The sequence below is a fragment of the Diabrotica undecimpunctata genome, chromosome 1, assembly GCF_040954645.1.
Source record: "Diabrotica undecimpunctata isolate CICGRU chromosome 1, icDiaUnde3, whole genome shotgun sequence".
Lineage (NCBI taxonomy): Eukaryota > Metazoa > Arthropoda > Insecta > Coleoptera > Chrysomelidae > Diabrotica > Diabrotica undecimpunctata.
This window is the reverse complement of record NC_092803.1, coordinates 15,729,104-15,745,095: the sequence shown is the minus strand read 5'-3', so window position 1 is coordinate 15,745,095 and position 15,992 is coordinate 15,729,104. Positions and strand designations below refer to the sequence as shown.

Sequence of the window (15,992 nt, the reverse complement as noted above, 5' to 3'; positions counted from 1 at the left end):
TGGGTGGTCTTTTTTTCTTCTTCTTCTTCAAGTACCATGTTCACGAAGAATGTTGACTATGTAAAATCATCGCAAGGCTTTGCATCGGCTATGGCAAAATCAGCGCAATCTGTATTTTGTCAACAGCTTTTCTAGAGGGAGCCGTTGTGCTGACTTCATACTATTGTTTAATCTTAGGACTTCTCCATTACACACTTTGTATATCCATGATATTCTCAGTATCCTATGGTAACACCACATTTGAAAGGGCACCAGTTTTCTACACATGGCGCCAATAAGATTCCAAAATCTTCAATGCCAATATATAAAATGCTCAATAAATAGCACCTCTGGATCCGAGATCGTAGCATCATGCTACACTGAAGATCACACGACAAATCATGACTAAAAAAAAACTGGTTTTATTTTGATAAATGATGACCTGACCTGTTCGATTCTAACAAGAACCTCTTGCATATTATCCCAGTTTTCATTAAGCTGGCAATCTATGTATTGGTAGGGTTGAACCAGTTCTATTTATTGGTCATTCGCTTTCAATATTCTTCTGATATTTTTTTGAGACTACCAACCGCTTTCTTTTTCTTTCATTCAGGTTAAGCCCTGAAATCGGAACTATTGGATGCAACTCTTGTAAACCAGAGTGTTTGCAAATAAAAACGGTATCGTCGGCATACCTTAAGTTGTTTACTTTTATACCATTTATGAACAGGCCTTTTTCGAAGTTATAGAGTGATTTGTCTATTATTTTTTTGCTGTTAACGTTGAATAACAGCGGAGATAGTATCCCTGACTAATAACTCTTGTAATTCTTCTTCAGATAGCTGTTCAACAACTTTTATTTGGGCAGTCTGTTTCCAGTACAAGTTGGTGATTAACTTTAAATCACATTTATGCAGGCCAACCTCTTTAAAAGTATGGTGGCGGGTGGCTCTATTAGACTCAGCAAAACATAAGTTTAATCTAAATAAAATTATATTCAAATAAATAACAAAATTAGCTTCTATACAATATGTACAAGAAAATAAAAATACGAATCCTAGTAAATAAAATCCACCTGCGAAAAATAAATATTGCCGATACTACTGTTACGGTGGACGGCGTTTTATATCGTTGCCGAATCTCCAGCACGCATCGATGGTAGTGGTAGCTGGTCGGTGGGAGTGCGTGCGTTCAAAGAGATGGCAAGCAAGCGGTAAGCGCTGGCGATGACATCGTTACAGTATCCAGAAGTTTTATGTGATGGACACATTGATCGAAAGCCTTTTCATAATCTATAAAACAAGTATATATTAGTACTGACACGTCGCCAGAGCGTTAAACTAGGACCTGAAAACTAAATAAGGCTTCTCTCGTTTCGAGACCTGCACAAAATCCAAACTGTGTGTCTCCCATAAAAGATTAAAATTTTTTATAAATTCTTCTATGAATTACCTTTAAAAATATCTTTAAAACAAGGCTAATTAGGCGGTAATCCGAGCATTTTTTATGACTTTTAAGACTGTGTGTATGCCATTAGATCCTACCGCTTTATTATTTTTGGATAATGACCTCTTCTGTTGTTGTATCTATACCTGAACCTGTAAAATTCTTTAAAATATACGGGTGGATTAACCATTAAATGAATTTTCGATATAACTACACCATTCCTTGAGTTTTTCGCTGGTATTTCGCATATATTCGTGGTCTTCTCAGGTTTCGTCCATCCGCTCTTGGTTATTTTTTTTATTCCTTCTACTTCATTGCCTCTATATTGCATGAATTTCTGATTATTTGATTATTACCTTTTAATATTAATTTACATATATGCGTGTACAATTTACTTCAACGTTTGATAAACCTTTAGATCCAACAAGACAATAGGGATAGTTATTTTTTAAGCTTACACTTTTTATATTTACAGAAAGAAAAAGAACGCAAAGAAAGACTGAAAGCCGAAGGAAAACTATTGACTGCCAAACAAAAGGCTGATAGGGCTAGGGCTCAAGCATTAATAGATAGTTTGAAAGCACAAGGTGTAGAATTACCCGATGTAGGCGAGAAGAAACCACGACTGGGAACGAGGATAAGGCCGAGTAAGCAGAAGAAGGAGCAAACTCCAGGTAAATGAGCTATTTTTACTATACTAAATTCCAACAAGCCGTTCACCAGATGTAAACAAACCTCACTATAGACTATGAAGTTCCTTCCGTCTACATGGATTCTCCCTCCGTCTCTTGTGTGGAAGGGATTGTCGCAGGTTTTGGTTCATTAGAGTTTCCAGTATGTGTAGACTTTCTTTCAGCCAACTGTTTAAAACTAGAACTGTGGACTTGGTATAAAACTTTCAATGTAGCCTGTTTAATCTTATCTGGTACTACTTGTCGACTCTGAGACTCACTTGTAGACCCCCATGGGTGGCCAGCTTAGAACCCAAGACTATGCAACGCTTCGACCCTGAGTCCTCTACTAAAAAGTTTACCAAGAGGGCTAATGTCGCCTTCAAATTCCAATTCAAAAAAAAAAATTTAGGGAATTTTTCAACCTTACTAGCTGGTTTGCACTCCATTTTTTCGTCCAAGCAAGTCCTTTGTTATATTAAAGGACTCTTTCTCAGCACATATTAACTCTTAAGTACCTGTATATGAGTCGATATCATTTATGCCAAAAAGGAGATGGAGTTTCATCGAGAAGTTTTATTGGCATCTTTTATGGACCTTATTTCATTTTCGGTTACCATTTTTCCCGGGTAGTTTTTGAGGCCACTGCCACAACACACAACAACAACTTCACGAGAAAATCGCAGGTTTGATCTGTTTGTTATTTTTTTGTTTTGAGTACTTTTGGTAGACACAGTTCACTTAGCAGCCTTTGTCACATCAGTTCTTCTTCGAGATATAGCTGCAGGTTTCCGTGGTATAACGACCTTGTCAGTGTCAATATCATGTACCTGACCTTCCTTCTTTTAACTCCAGGTAAGCTTTATGAGATACTTAATTATCTCTGTGTTTTCTGTAAGAGTAATCGAATCGTCCTCTAAAATCTGGTTTTTGTTCCGATGTTTTGGGGTTTGGTAGTTCTTCCTTCAACTACTGGTCATTCATTTTCGAAATAGTTGAGTACTTCTTAGGTCTCTGTTTTTTATGTTTATTAATTCGGTCTATGCTGGTCCCAAGAGTCCAGGAGAAATTAAATATCAGTTCATACAGAGCTCCTAATATCGGTATAAACCTACTGTGAAAGTAGATGAGGCCTGGTAGTGACAGTAGTTTGTGATTTTCTTTTAAACAGCTGCCGTGTGGTGTGGGTACTGTATAATATGCCCCTACCTTTCGTGTTGCTGTTTTCTTGGTCCCCTGAGAGCCGTTTGGTGGACTCAAGCCCCATCACCATCACTAGTTTACAAGCCATCAGCTTGTTGTAGAGCCCATTCTCCCATTTTTACAGTTCCTTCATCTCAGATGTGAAATAATGAAATCAAGTTTCACTTTTCACTGTAAATGGAAATAAAATTTGTTATTTTTGCTGTGATGAAACATTGTCAAAGACTGGCTTTCAATTGTCACGGCACTGTTTTATTATGAGCATCCATTTTGGATGGTAGATAACCTAATTTTTTTTTATTATTGCATTAATAATAAATAATATGTCTTTTAAGTTCCCAAAGCTGAAGAACAAGAAGAAAAAATAGAAAAAGAAGAATCTCCCAAAGAAGAAGCAGTTACTATACCACCAGTAGAAGCAAAAGAGCCGGAACCAGAAGATGATGTCAAAGACGCTTGGGATGCATCGTCTGAAGAAGAAGAGGAATCCCAAGAGACTGGTATGAGCACTGTTTATTAACATATATTATAATGTATTTAACGAGTATGCATTTTAGATATTAAAGCACAGGAATCAGGAAAACCATCCGAATCGAAGGAAGCGCACGATGAAGAGGAAAGCAGCTCGGAGGATGAAGACGATTCGGACAGTGAAGAAGAGGAGAGTGATTCTGAGTCAGATGATGACGATGGTGACGGTAGAACTGCTGCGGAAAAGGCTCGTGATAGAGCTCTGGAAAGAATCAAAGTAATAGTTCAACCACATTAGTTAAGTTCACAATTTAGCATAATTTATTTTAATTTCCAGCTTCGGAAAGAAGATGCAGAGAAGAACAAATCTCCAGACAATTTGAGAGCTGCTATTGTTTGTGTACTTGGACATGTAGATACAGGAAAAACGAAGATTTTAGATAAATTGAGGAGGACCAATGTGCAAGATGGTGAAGCTGGTGGCATTACTCAACAGATCGGTGCCACGAATGTGCCTATTGACGCTATTAAGGAACAAGTTAGGATTGTTAAAGGGGTAAGATTTTTATTTTTACTTATCAATATCAATATAAATATTAATTCCTATAGCAGTAACCTCTTCAAACGTTGACAAACGTATAAAAACATATTTGCTGTAATACCAGCGATTTCATATGATCTGTTTTAATGTATCTTAATATTAGTGTAATAAACTAATTTTTTGAACTTGTCAAAAAGCTATTAAGCGTTTTCTGATTTATAAATAAGGTTAATAGATCAAATTAAATCACTTCTACAATACTCAGATCAGTACTCAGGTCAGTTTGTTAATTAAGCTTTACAACTATCCTTTGTTTTCCATTGTTATTTTTATAATTGATACTTCGAACCGGTTGCAGTTGATATATGGCATATATGCACAGTCTGTTAATGAAAAAGTTAAAAAAAGTGGAATTCACGCAGAGGCACCACTACTATATGTTTGTTGGTCTACTTTATATTCATTACCCAGATAAATAAAATATTTAAAAATATTATATCACTCTCTTGTTGAGTCTAGAATTAGATACGGAATACTTGGCTGGGGTGGTGTTTTAAAAACATACTTAAAAAAAGTTGATATTTTACAAAAGAGAATACTAAAAATAATATTATATAAACAACGTACTTACTCAAGTCATCTTCTATTTATTGAAGCCAAAGTAATGGACACAAGACAACTATATATGTATTCCATGTTAGTTTACATATATAATAGAAAACATATACTTCATAAACTATGCCACCCGTATGAAACCCGCAATAAAACAAATAAACATGTAAAAACTGGAATTAGCAAAAAAAGATTAGGTCAAAGATACCTCCTTTATCAAGCTCCAAGAATATTTAATGCCTTACCTGATAAATATAAAATATACCTAATTACTCTCAACTCACTAATAATGATAAAATCAATATTTAAAAAATATATTCTTAATTTGGATCGCAGCTATATACAAAATTTAATGGATTAAGCAAATAATAATTCAGTCATAGTAATAGTAACTAAACTGTTTAGTAATAGTTTTTGATTACTGAAAGTTATAAAATCAAAATAAATATAATTTTCATCATCAAAACATAAAAATGCGTTATACAAACTGAAATAACTGAAATACAGAATTATTGTATAATTAGATTTATTTAATTATTTATATGTAATTATTGGATTGTTAATGTATCAAATACACAATGCACACACGACGCCCGTGCTCGACCATTTTTGGTTTTAACGGGTAGTACCAGATGTTTATTTTTTGATGTGTAAATAACATACTTAAATTATTGTTCTTTTTATACAATGTATATGAAAAATTAATAAACATTATTATTATTATTATTATTATTATAAGAATTTTAGATGTTTTCAATGGTTGTGCCATTATGTTAGTGTATGATAAAACGACTATAATTGGTTTCAAATGAGTGTAGAGTAATAAATCATGAAGTGTCATAAAATTTGCCTGAATTTCGGTGTCGTCATGGGCGTAGGCAAATGGACGGATGTCAACTTCGTCGTCAAAAATTGATGTACCTCAAAATATCATATTTTGGATATTTTGTGATAACCAATTTTATTTAATTTTTCGATTAACTTATTCTTCAAACTCGTATTCCATTATATGGTCATTAAAGCTAATTACATTTTTATTTATAAAAACAAATTCACTTCCTTACTGAACGAATAAAAGCATTAGAAGAAACTGATAAGGGTATGACGCACCTCCTAATATTACTAAGAACTAAAATAAATCAACATGAAGACTAATAACGCGTAATGAGGTTTTACTTACACTTTCATTATAATCCCTCTTTTATTTTATTATTATCATTCGACATTCGAGTTAGTAATTGTTAATACACCAATTAAACGTACAGTAATATTGTGATATAGAAATAGTGAAAAAGTTATAAAATGGCGACATTTACTCCAAAGAAAAGAGGTGTAAAAAATTCTCCGCTATCTGTTAGTGAAAAAGTTATAATTTTAAATGTATATGATTGCATAAAACACGATCACCCTAGTTTGTCTGTGCAAGAAAGTGTTGAGCGATGTGCCCGAATGACTGGAATTGGACAGTCCACGATTTTTAAATTATTGCGAGAAAGAAAGATATCAGGCCAGTTAAGTCCATGCAAGAGAAAATCAGGAAGACCAATAAAAATCTTAGGTGAAGACACCAAACGTGACATTCGAAGAAAAGTTCATTCGTTTTATTTTAAAAAGGAAATACCCACCCTTGACAAAATACTAATGGAGATAAGCCAAGATAACGATATTCCTTTGATATCCAGAAAACTTTTATGGAAAACTTTAAAAAGTATGAATTTTTCCTGGGAAAAGCACAATCGAAAGGCACTATTACTGGAAAGTGATGAAATCATTTGCTGGAGACGAAAATATTTGAGAACTATAAAACAGTACCGCAGAGAGCACAAGAAAATTTTTTATCTTGATGAGACGTGGATAAACGAAGGTTATATAGTCCAAAAAATGTGGCAAGATAAAAATGTAACAAGTGCTCGCCAAGCTTTCATAGAAGGCCTTTCGACGGGTATTAAAGTGCCTTCGGGAAAAGGGAAGAGGCTTATAATTGCTCACATTGGAAGCGAAGAAGGATTTTTAAAAGAAGGTTTGTTAAGCTTTGAGTCGTGTCGGACGGGAGATTATCATGAGGACATGAAATCGGATGTCTTCGAAGACTACTTCGGGGAAATGTTAAAATTTCTTCCAGCTGATTCGGTCGTGGTTATGGATAATGCAAGCTACCATTCAAGGCGCATAGAGAAGGTACCAACTTCAGCTTGGAGAAAGCAAGAAATTATTAACTGGCTGTCAAATAAAGGTATTCAGTTTGAGACGAATTCAATAAAGAAGGAACTACTAGCCGTAGTAAAACAACATAAATCTCGCTTCATAAAATATGCCGTAGAAGATGTAGCAGAAAAGTATAAAGTAACTGTGCTACGCCTACCGCCATATCATTGCGAATTAAATCCCATAGAACTTATATGGGCACAAGTTAAAGGATATGTTGCAAGGCACAATACCACATTTAAAATGAAAGATGTCAAGGTATTGTTTGATCAAGCCATTATGGAAATCACATCAGAAAACTGGCAAAAAGCAATCCAGCATGTTTTAAAAGAGGGAGATAAAATGTGGGAACTGGACAACTTGGTCGATCAGGTGGTTGACCCTATAATTATAACACCAGGGGATTATGACAGTTCTTCGGATGAAGACTATTCTTCTTCTTCAAGTGCCGTCTCCATCAATGGAGGTTAGCGGTTATGGTGGCAAACGTTTGTCTATCTTCAGCTGTTCTTAAGAGTTCCTCAAATCCAAGTCCTGTCCAGTTTCTGATATTACGTAACCAGGACAATTTTTTTCTTCCAATTCCTCGCTTTCCTTCTATTTTGCCTTTTATTATCAACTGAGGGATGTAGTATTTCTCGTTGCGCAACAAATGCCCTAAATAACTGGTTTTTCTTCTTTTGACTGTTCTCAATAGTTCTTTTTCTAAATTGAGTCTCGCTAGTACTTCTTCATTTGTTTTTCGTGCTGTCCAAGGAATTTTTAAAATTCTACGGTACACCCACATTTCAAATGCCTCGATTCTATTCAGGCTCTTTATTTTTAAAGTCCATGTTTCGACTCCGTAGAGAAGAACAGACCAGATAGTGATGAAGACTATAGTGATGTAGAATTGTAATAACGTATCCAGTAAAGTTTTTGTAGTTTTTGTGAATAAATTGATTTAAACTCCCCACAAGTGTTTCAATATGTAAAGTTCATTCGTGTGTGTTTGTGAGTATTTCCCGATTTCGGTTCGTATATATTTTATTGTTACATTTTATATTTTTTTAATAACACTCTTCTGCTGTATTACATTTTTATTTCCTTTAATATGATTTTTAAGAATGCATATTCTTTTGTCAATTAACCCACTAGCGCGCCTCTGGCTCAGTGTTTATCTGTCGATAACAATGGACTAATCCCTTAAAACAGGGTGATACCTACCTGCTCTTTATGAAACGACAGAATTTTGCAATGCGGACGGAATTTATTGACGGATTATTGACGGATTACCCTGTAGCGCTTTTGAATACTTCATGAGATTTTATTACTCTACACTCATTAGAAATAGATTATAACCATATTGCGTGCAACTTTCAATCCAGATATTTTTTAAACCATGTATTATTTTTAGATAAACGAGAAAGATATGAGAATTCCCGGACTTCTAATCATCGACACACCCGGTCACGAGTCCTTCTCCAATCTTCGAAATCGTGGTTCTTCACTTTGTGACATCGCTATATTGGTCGTAGATATTATGCACGGTCTGGAACCCCAAACTATTGAATCCATCAATATATTGAAGAATAAGAAGACGCCTTTTATCGTAGCACTGAACAAAATTGACAGGTTGTATGACTGGCAGACTATGAGTAGGAAAGACATTAGGGATGTGTTAAAATCTCAAGCCGGAAATACACAGATGGAGTTCGAACAGAGGACCAAAGAGGTCGTTGTACAGTTTGCTGAACAAGGTATGTTAGAATAATTATGTTTTAGACCTATATTAGTTAATAAAATTTATGTTCTTGTCATTATAAGTTTATGTAGCGGACTCTTTGTAAGATGGAAATTTTTGCCATATTTTTGTATTTTGACCCATCTCTGTAAGCATTATCCACACAATTGCCCTGTCGGACAAACTTACAAAACGAAACTCTTGTATTTTTGATGTTTGTGTATAGTGATATACAACTGACTTTTTTCAGGATTGAACGCCGCTCTATTCTATGAAAACCCTGATATTCGCAATTACGTCTCCCTGGTTCCTACAAGTGCAATCACAGGAGAAGGAATGGGAAACTTACTGGCTTTAATAGTAGAATTTTGTCAAACAAAGTTAACAAAACGTCTCATGTATTCTGATGAGCTTCAAGCCACAGTTCTGGAAGTAAAAGCCATTCCTGGTTTAGGTAAGTTATTAAATAAATATAGTCATCATTCAAGGTCAAGGTATGTGTCAAATTAGAGCCCTTGATTACTGGCTCAGTGTGTGCGTATCATCCTAGTTTGCTAATGACCAGTTTCCGAGAAAATAAAAAACACTTAGACCACTAACAAACTAGCTTTTGCTTCTAGCGTATTGTTACAATAAGGATGTTAACTATTTTTGAGAAATCAAACCGTGCATAAGAAATTACTAGAATTCAAAATGGTTAATATTATTTTTTTAATACAACGACAACTTTCAAAATTATGTGTTTTATATTGCGTTTAAAAATTCGCCCTAAAAAGCTTATACTTATCACGTGACTGCTGTGATGTCATAATTTCTCAACACTAGTAAACATGTTGAGTGATATAAAGCTTTTTCATAAAAATGTTGTAATGAGAGATGAGTTCTCAAGTTGTATAAGTGTTGTGCGGTGCGTCAGTGTACAATAAAATAAGTAAAACGTCTGAAAAAATTTTATCTCAAGTTTTCCATCACGGCAAAGTGGATTTATTAAAGCAAAAAAACTTCTTAAAATACATTTCCATGAGATTTTACGATCTGACCAATAACAACGGAGATATGCTGCAGTGCTGTTTTGGCAATGCCGTCATCTCTATTTTTTGTGTTAAAGTATTCGTTACCCCTGCACTTTCCGACGATACCTGACACGTCACGATCTGACAAGCCGTCGCGCCTACACCACAAAACGATACTAAATGACCAGAATGGACCTTAGCGATTTCTTATGGGATTTAACATTGGAAAATAGCCAGAAGCCCTGCTGCTCCTTTACTTAATCGTGTATGGACAATTCGAAGTAATTGCACAGAAATCAATATAATGTTAACCAAACAACGTACAATGTAGCACTGACAGCGATTTTTGTGAACAAGGACATGCAAAACGAGCAAGCTTGGTGCAAAATAAAGAAAAGTATTGTTTTTATTTAAGTGTTCTATCACAGAAACGCCCGTTTTGCGGAAAATTGTATTTTTATTTTACACACAGTAAACACTTCTCTATGGTCATTTATTTTAGATTAAATAAAACGTTTAATCAGGTAAAATTTAAAGAACTTAACGTTTACATCAACTTAACTTTTTACAAAAACATCAACATTAATAAATCAATATAATTTTCCTACTTAATGACATCACCAAATGTTATGCAACACACCATACATTATGTGCTATAAAAGTCTCTACCAGCTCTGCAACTCACAATATACTTATATCAAACAATAGTTGACTATTGTTGAAAGCTCATTTGAAAAACAGCATATCGATTTTCTTAGTCGGAGATTAATTGGAAATTATTTTATATTAATTTCTTATCAACAAAGTTATTTGAGAACTTCGAAGATGAAATATCTTCAATTAGTTCCTGTTTGAGTAAGTCCAGAGAAACCTTTAGATGTACACTGATGCTTAAAATAGGTAGTGAATGTGATTAAAATATTAAAAATATATACACGAATCAATTTTCTGAGATATTATTTGATTTGTTTGAAATAGTAGTCATATAAATATTGAGAGTTACATATGCCATTTTCATACATATGCATTTCATCAAAAGGATTTTGAATAATCACAGACTACAGTACAATCGATTTTGCATGACCATTTAGATGTTAGAAAGATTCCAGATTTTAGTTGGATTCAACATAATTTGCTCATTATTTTAATAGTCTAAGATTCCATAGCAAGATCACTAATTTCATAACATAGTTAATCAAACTCACATTTTTATATCCATTTAATAATATGAGAATACATTCATAACAGGTTGCCAGTTAAAAAGTGGCCGCAAATATTTTTAATTCATTTAATGGTAATTAAGTTTTGAACAGTGATTAGACCCGTAGTAACCTATGGATGGAACTTGGGTAATGACGAAAAAAGATGAAGCCCAACTCAGGACATTCGAGAGAAAAATACTGAGGAAAGTATATGGCCCGGTATAAGAGGAAGATGGCACATGGAGAATCAGGAGAAACGACGAGGTTAATGAGTTAAATGAAGGTTATGACATTCTAAGATTTGTGAAAAGTCAAAGACTGTCATGGCTGGGATATGTGCAGAGACAAAACGATGCAAAAACAACAAAGAAAATGTTACAATGGAAGCCCATAGGAAGGCGTAAAAAAGGAAGGCAGAGAACGAGATGGTTGGATGACGTGGAAGACGACCTGAAAGCAATGAACATAAGACAATGGAGAAGAAGGGCACAAGAGAGATCTGAATGGAAGGACATAGCCAGACAGGCAAAGACCCATCCAGGGTTATATGCCAAAAGAAGAAGAAGAAGAAGTTTTGAACAAAAATTTTATTTTGTTTATTTATTTTTTAAATAACATACGCTGCATATTACTTATATGCATATTTTTGTATCAAATTAAAGCTATTTTTTTTTAATATGATATAAGGATGCCTGAGCAAAAATGGTCGCAAGTTATGGTTGCCAGCTGTTAAAAACTCAAGGTATCAAAGATATAGTAAAATAGAATTGCATCGACAATGGTTTCTCAAGTGATAATATGTATATTATTAACACTATCCTATCGACGCATACTTTAAAATTTCACACAACTGACACTAGTCATCTCAAACCAGTGACGTTGCGCGGCTAGCTCCCTCCGGATACAATATTTTTTGAGAAGACTAAACTTGAATATGTTCGAGTGAACCTGAATGCAAACAAGAGTCTAGTGTTTCTCTGTTTGAGAATGAACAGAATCCAAATAAAGTTGTTCGCTTGTTTCTTCAGTTCAACGTTACACCCCGCAATCATTCCGAAGAACTGTTAATGCTGAATGGTATGCAACTATTTTTTTACAATTTTTAATGTACTAATAATTAGTACCAGCATGCTAGCGGTAGATCGCTTATCTCTACGCGAAAGTTTGTACAGTCGGGTATTAAATCTCGCCGGGTACGGGACTTTTCTAGTACAATTTTCATATCCGTTGGATTGGTACTCCAACGAAGCACCGAAATAATTCGAATATATTAAGCTACTACATATTTGCAAACTATAATTTAACTAACTGTATATAGTAACAAGGCATTTACTCAAAACACACACTGTTAAAACAGAAAGCCTATGCTTACAAAAGATCGGGTTTCATAGAGTTTGTTAAATAGCCTTAGACATAGTTTAGACAATTTACTAATATTTTGGGCTCTAATAATTTAATGTACTATAGAACTTTGTGTAAAAGTATTGATGTATAATTCTTTTTTTAGGTACTACTATTGATGTCATTTTGGTAAACGGTACTCTAAGAGAAGGAGATACAATGCTGTGCGCTGGTACTGATGGTCCTATTGAGACTCAAATTAGGTCGTTGCTTATGCCGCAACCTCTGAGGGAACTGCGTGTGAAAGTAAGCATTAAGTTTTTTTAAGAAACATTTTTTGCTACAACTACAACATACGTACAGTACTTTTAAACTTACTATTGTTTCCTTCTTGTTTTTTAGAACGCTTATATTGAATACAAAGAAATCAAAGCGGCTCAAGGTGTGAAGATCGCAGCCAAAGAACTGGAAAAGGCAATTGCCGGGTTGAACCTCTATGTGGCCCACAAGTCGGACGAAATCGATATAATGAAAGAGGAGGTGGCTAGAGAACTTAAATCTGCTTTGTCGAACATCAAATTAGCCGATAGAGGAGTGTATGTGCAGGCATCTACACTGGGATCTCTTGAGGCCTTATTGGAGTTCTTGCGAACTAGCAAAATACCGGTAAGTGTGACTTTTTTCCACATTGTCATTGTAGTTCTTCGAAATGGTATTTTTATGTTTATTAGTTATGTATTTCTGGTTTTCTCTAGAAATTTTTTCTTTGGTTTACATACTTACTGATCGTCACTAACTATAACTTACTATATTTTAACACTATAGAAACTGGCTCTTATAAATTTATTTGCAGTAGGATTATTTTAAAAAAATTATAGTTGCTCAAAAAAGTGTCCCTCTAAATTTTTGGAGCATTGTTCTTTGACATCGTTCATGGTAGATTATAGAAAAAAATATAAGCCGAAACACGACAGAATCAATTTGGATAGAGTTTCATTCTTTAGTTTAACCCTTTGAAACGTCTTCTGGTCCTCACACCCTCAATATCCCAGAAGACGTTTCACTTATCCACAATATCTCCCAAAAAAATTTCCTCAAATTAGATTTATACGAAGATCTTGAAATTCTTAAAGAAAAACAAAAAAGCCCAAATTGCGTTAATCGTCATGTTTCATTCAATCGAGATTTTCTCCCTCTCCAACTATTCTCCTAACCCACATCCCCAATTTACTTCTACAATTAAAATCTATATTCATTATTAGTTCACCTAATACTCATCTTCCTTAGTTCACTCTAAAAACCTTTCTTCCAATACATCTTCCTTTCCATCTATCCCACTCTTTTCTTTTCAACCCAAACTTCATGTCTTAATCACTATAACCAATACTTTCCATGCTTCTATTTCGACCTTCCCAAATTCAGATCAGATCATCTGTCATCCACCATTCCATATTATTAAATTCTTATTTTACTTCTTTACACAATTCCCTCAGGGTTTGGCTTAGGTTCTCTGGGGACCTCAGCCTTCCGTAGTCTAAGTATCCGTTTATCACAATTTTCTCAAAAACACCTTAATTTTCATTCTCTTTACTCAAATTTAACAGAGCCACCTACAACAATTTCATTTTACTATTATAGTCAATATAGACCAATTGTTCATTCAACTTACCAACTTATAACTTAATCTTTTATTTTCCCTATGTACCTAGTGTTGCTTTATAACAGATAGGGCCTTTTCTCAAGTTATAAGTTGAGTACTTTACGACCAATATATTACAAAACCTCTTCCAACCATCAAATTTTGTCCATTTCATATACTTGTCAACACACAAAATATAACTACATCACTCAGTTTGTCAACACCCAATCAGATATTTATATTCATGAACTTGCAACTCAAGAAGTTTTACATTTTCCAGGTACCAAATGTTGTTTTTTGACATACAGGGCCTAATATAATTGAGTTATAAGTCAATTTTTACATGAACTTTATATCATAATAGTTTTATTTCATTCATTGAATAACATTCTCACATATTAAATATATTAATTCCTATACTTTTTCAAGAACCCAACTTTCCACCTGTGTCTAGTTTCCATTTTCCAGGTACCAAATGTTATTAAAACATAAAGGGCCTTATATTAGAATCTTTTCATCACACCACTTGACACTGTATAGTTGGTTGCCTAACTATTGACATAATTTTCTCACCACAATTTCATTTCACATACATAATTTATAACAATAACATTGATGGTTGATACTGTTTATTATTAATTTATTAATTAATTAATTAATTTTATTTTATTTCAACTTTCACAATTTTAAACAACGTTGGCTTCTGTCTTAAATAGACATATACAGTTACACTGACTGCTCTGTCATAATTTCCGTCATAACCTGCCAAGATTGTCATTTCAATCAGTTGCTTTAATAAAGTCCTCATAGACATACCATCTAAGGACTTGCAACTTAATGTAGAGTCATATGTCGCCATGTTACCAATCCAACTGTAACTTTACCATCTTAATTGTAAATCAGACATAATGTAAACTAAATTTCATTTAATAATTTTTAAAGGGTTTTTACCCACATATTTAGTGGCTACATCCATGTATTAACTAGTAAGTATTAACCACATTTTACATTAACCTTAGTCAAAACTTAAATTATTTCATGTTCTTTTTAATTAAGTGGTTAAATACTTTTTTTAGGACACTGATGATGGAATACTTATTCCGAAAACGTTTTGTCAATTTAACATAGCCCAACTGGGTTTTTTATATACCTTTTTATAAAGGATTTTATTGAAAATTTTTTTAATATATGGTATACAGCCAAATACAGGAACAAGTAGATTTATGAAATTCCTTGTGCAGACTGCTCCCGATCCTATATAGACCAAACAAATCGTAGAGTCCAAAATAGGATTTATGAACATTCCATTTCTGTTCGCAATTCCGACTCAATTTCAGCTCTAGGTCAACACCATCTTCATACAGGTCACAAAATTGATTTTGAAAACTCCAGAACCATAGCCCAATCCGCTTCTATAAACCAAGAAAGCCGTAGAAATTGAAAGTAGGCCAAATTGTCTCAAAAAAGATGACGGCTTACGGTTACCTTCGACTTGGAGACCTCTCATAAAGAAAATACCGTCCGCTCCACTAATCAATCAAAATCCTACTGTTTGAAATGTTAGCGCCAATCCCCACGCTAACTCCCACGCCAACCTCCATCCAAACCACGTCACTATCGACGGTATAATTGCCCCATCCTCTATTCCCAGCACTAGTAATGCCTTAGTTAGTGATCGTGTGGTAGTGTCTGAAGGCTCAGGAGACTGAGACCTCGGAAGCTCTGAAGAAGACATCGAAGAGAATGTTGAATCTCGGCTCGGCTCAATGATAATCGACGCGGTTCAACCCGGCAAACATCTCTCTCCGCTGCTCTCAATAATATTTTTAAGATGACAAAATGACTTCCACTTAAAATCCAATCTTTGATCAACCGCTAATTACTTATATTCTCTCATTGGTATTATTGGAAAACTACATAATAGTTGTGTAACTAAACAATTGAAA

General features: G+C 34.2%; 1 protein-coding gene across 1 annotated transcript in view; it reads left to right on the top strand.

Annotated features, from left to right (window-relative positions):
• The window catches only part of eIF5B (eukaryotic translation initiation factor 5B), a 49,823-nt gene that overhangs the window by 7,193 nt on the left and 26,638 nt on the right, over window positions 1-15,992 (top strand). Inside the window, exons 6-13 of the mRNA XM_072537211.1 lie at window positions 1,901-2,099; window positions 3,635-3,799; window positions 3,857-4,047; window positions 4,108-4,326; window positions 8,525-8,867; window positions 9,102-9,305; window positions 12,574-12,713; window positions 12,810-13,073. Of these exons, the coding sequence (XP_072393312.1) occupies window positions 1,901-2,099; window positions 3,635-3,799; window positions 3,857-4,047; window positions 4,108-4,326; window positions 8,525-8,867; window positions 9,102-9,305; window positions 12,574-12,713; window positions 12,810-13,073 (1,725 nt within the window). The remainder of the gene's footprint in view (window positions 1-1,900; window positions 2,100-3,634; window positions 3,800-3,856; window positions 4,048-4,107; window positions 4,327-8,524; window positions 8,868-9,101; window positions 9,306-12,573; window positions 12,714-12,809; window positions 13,074-15,992) is intronic.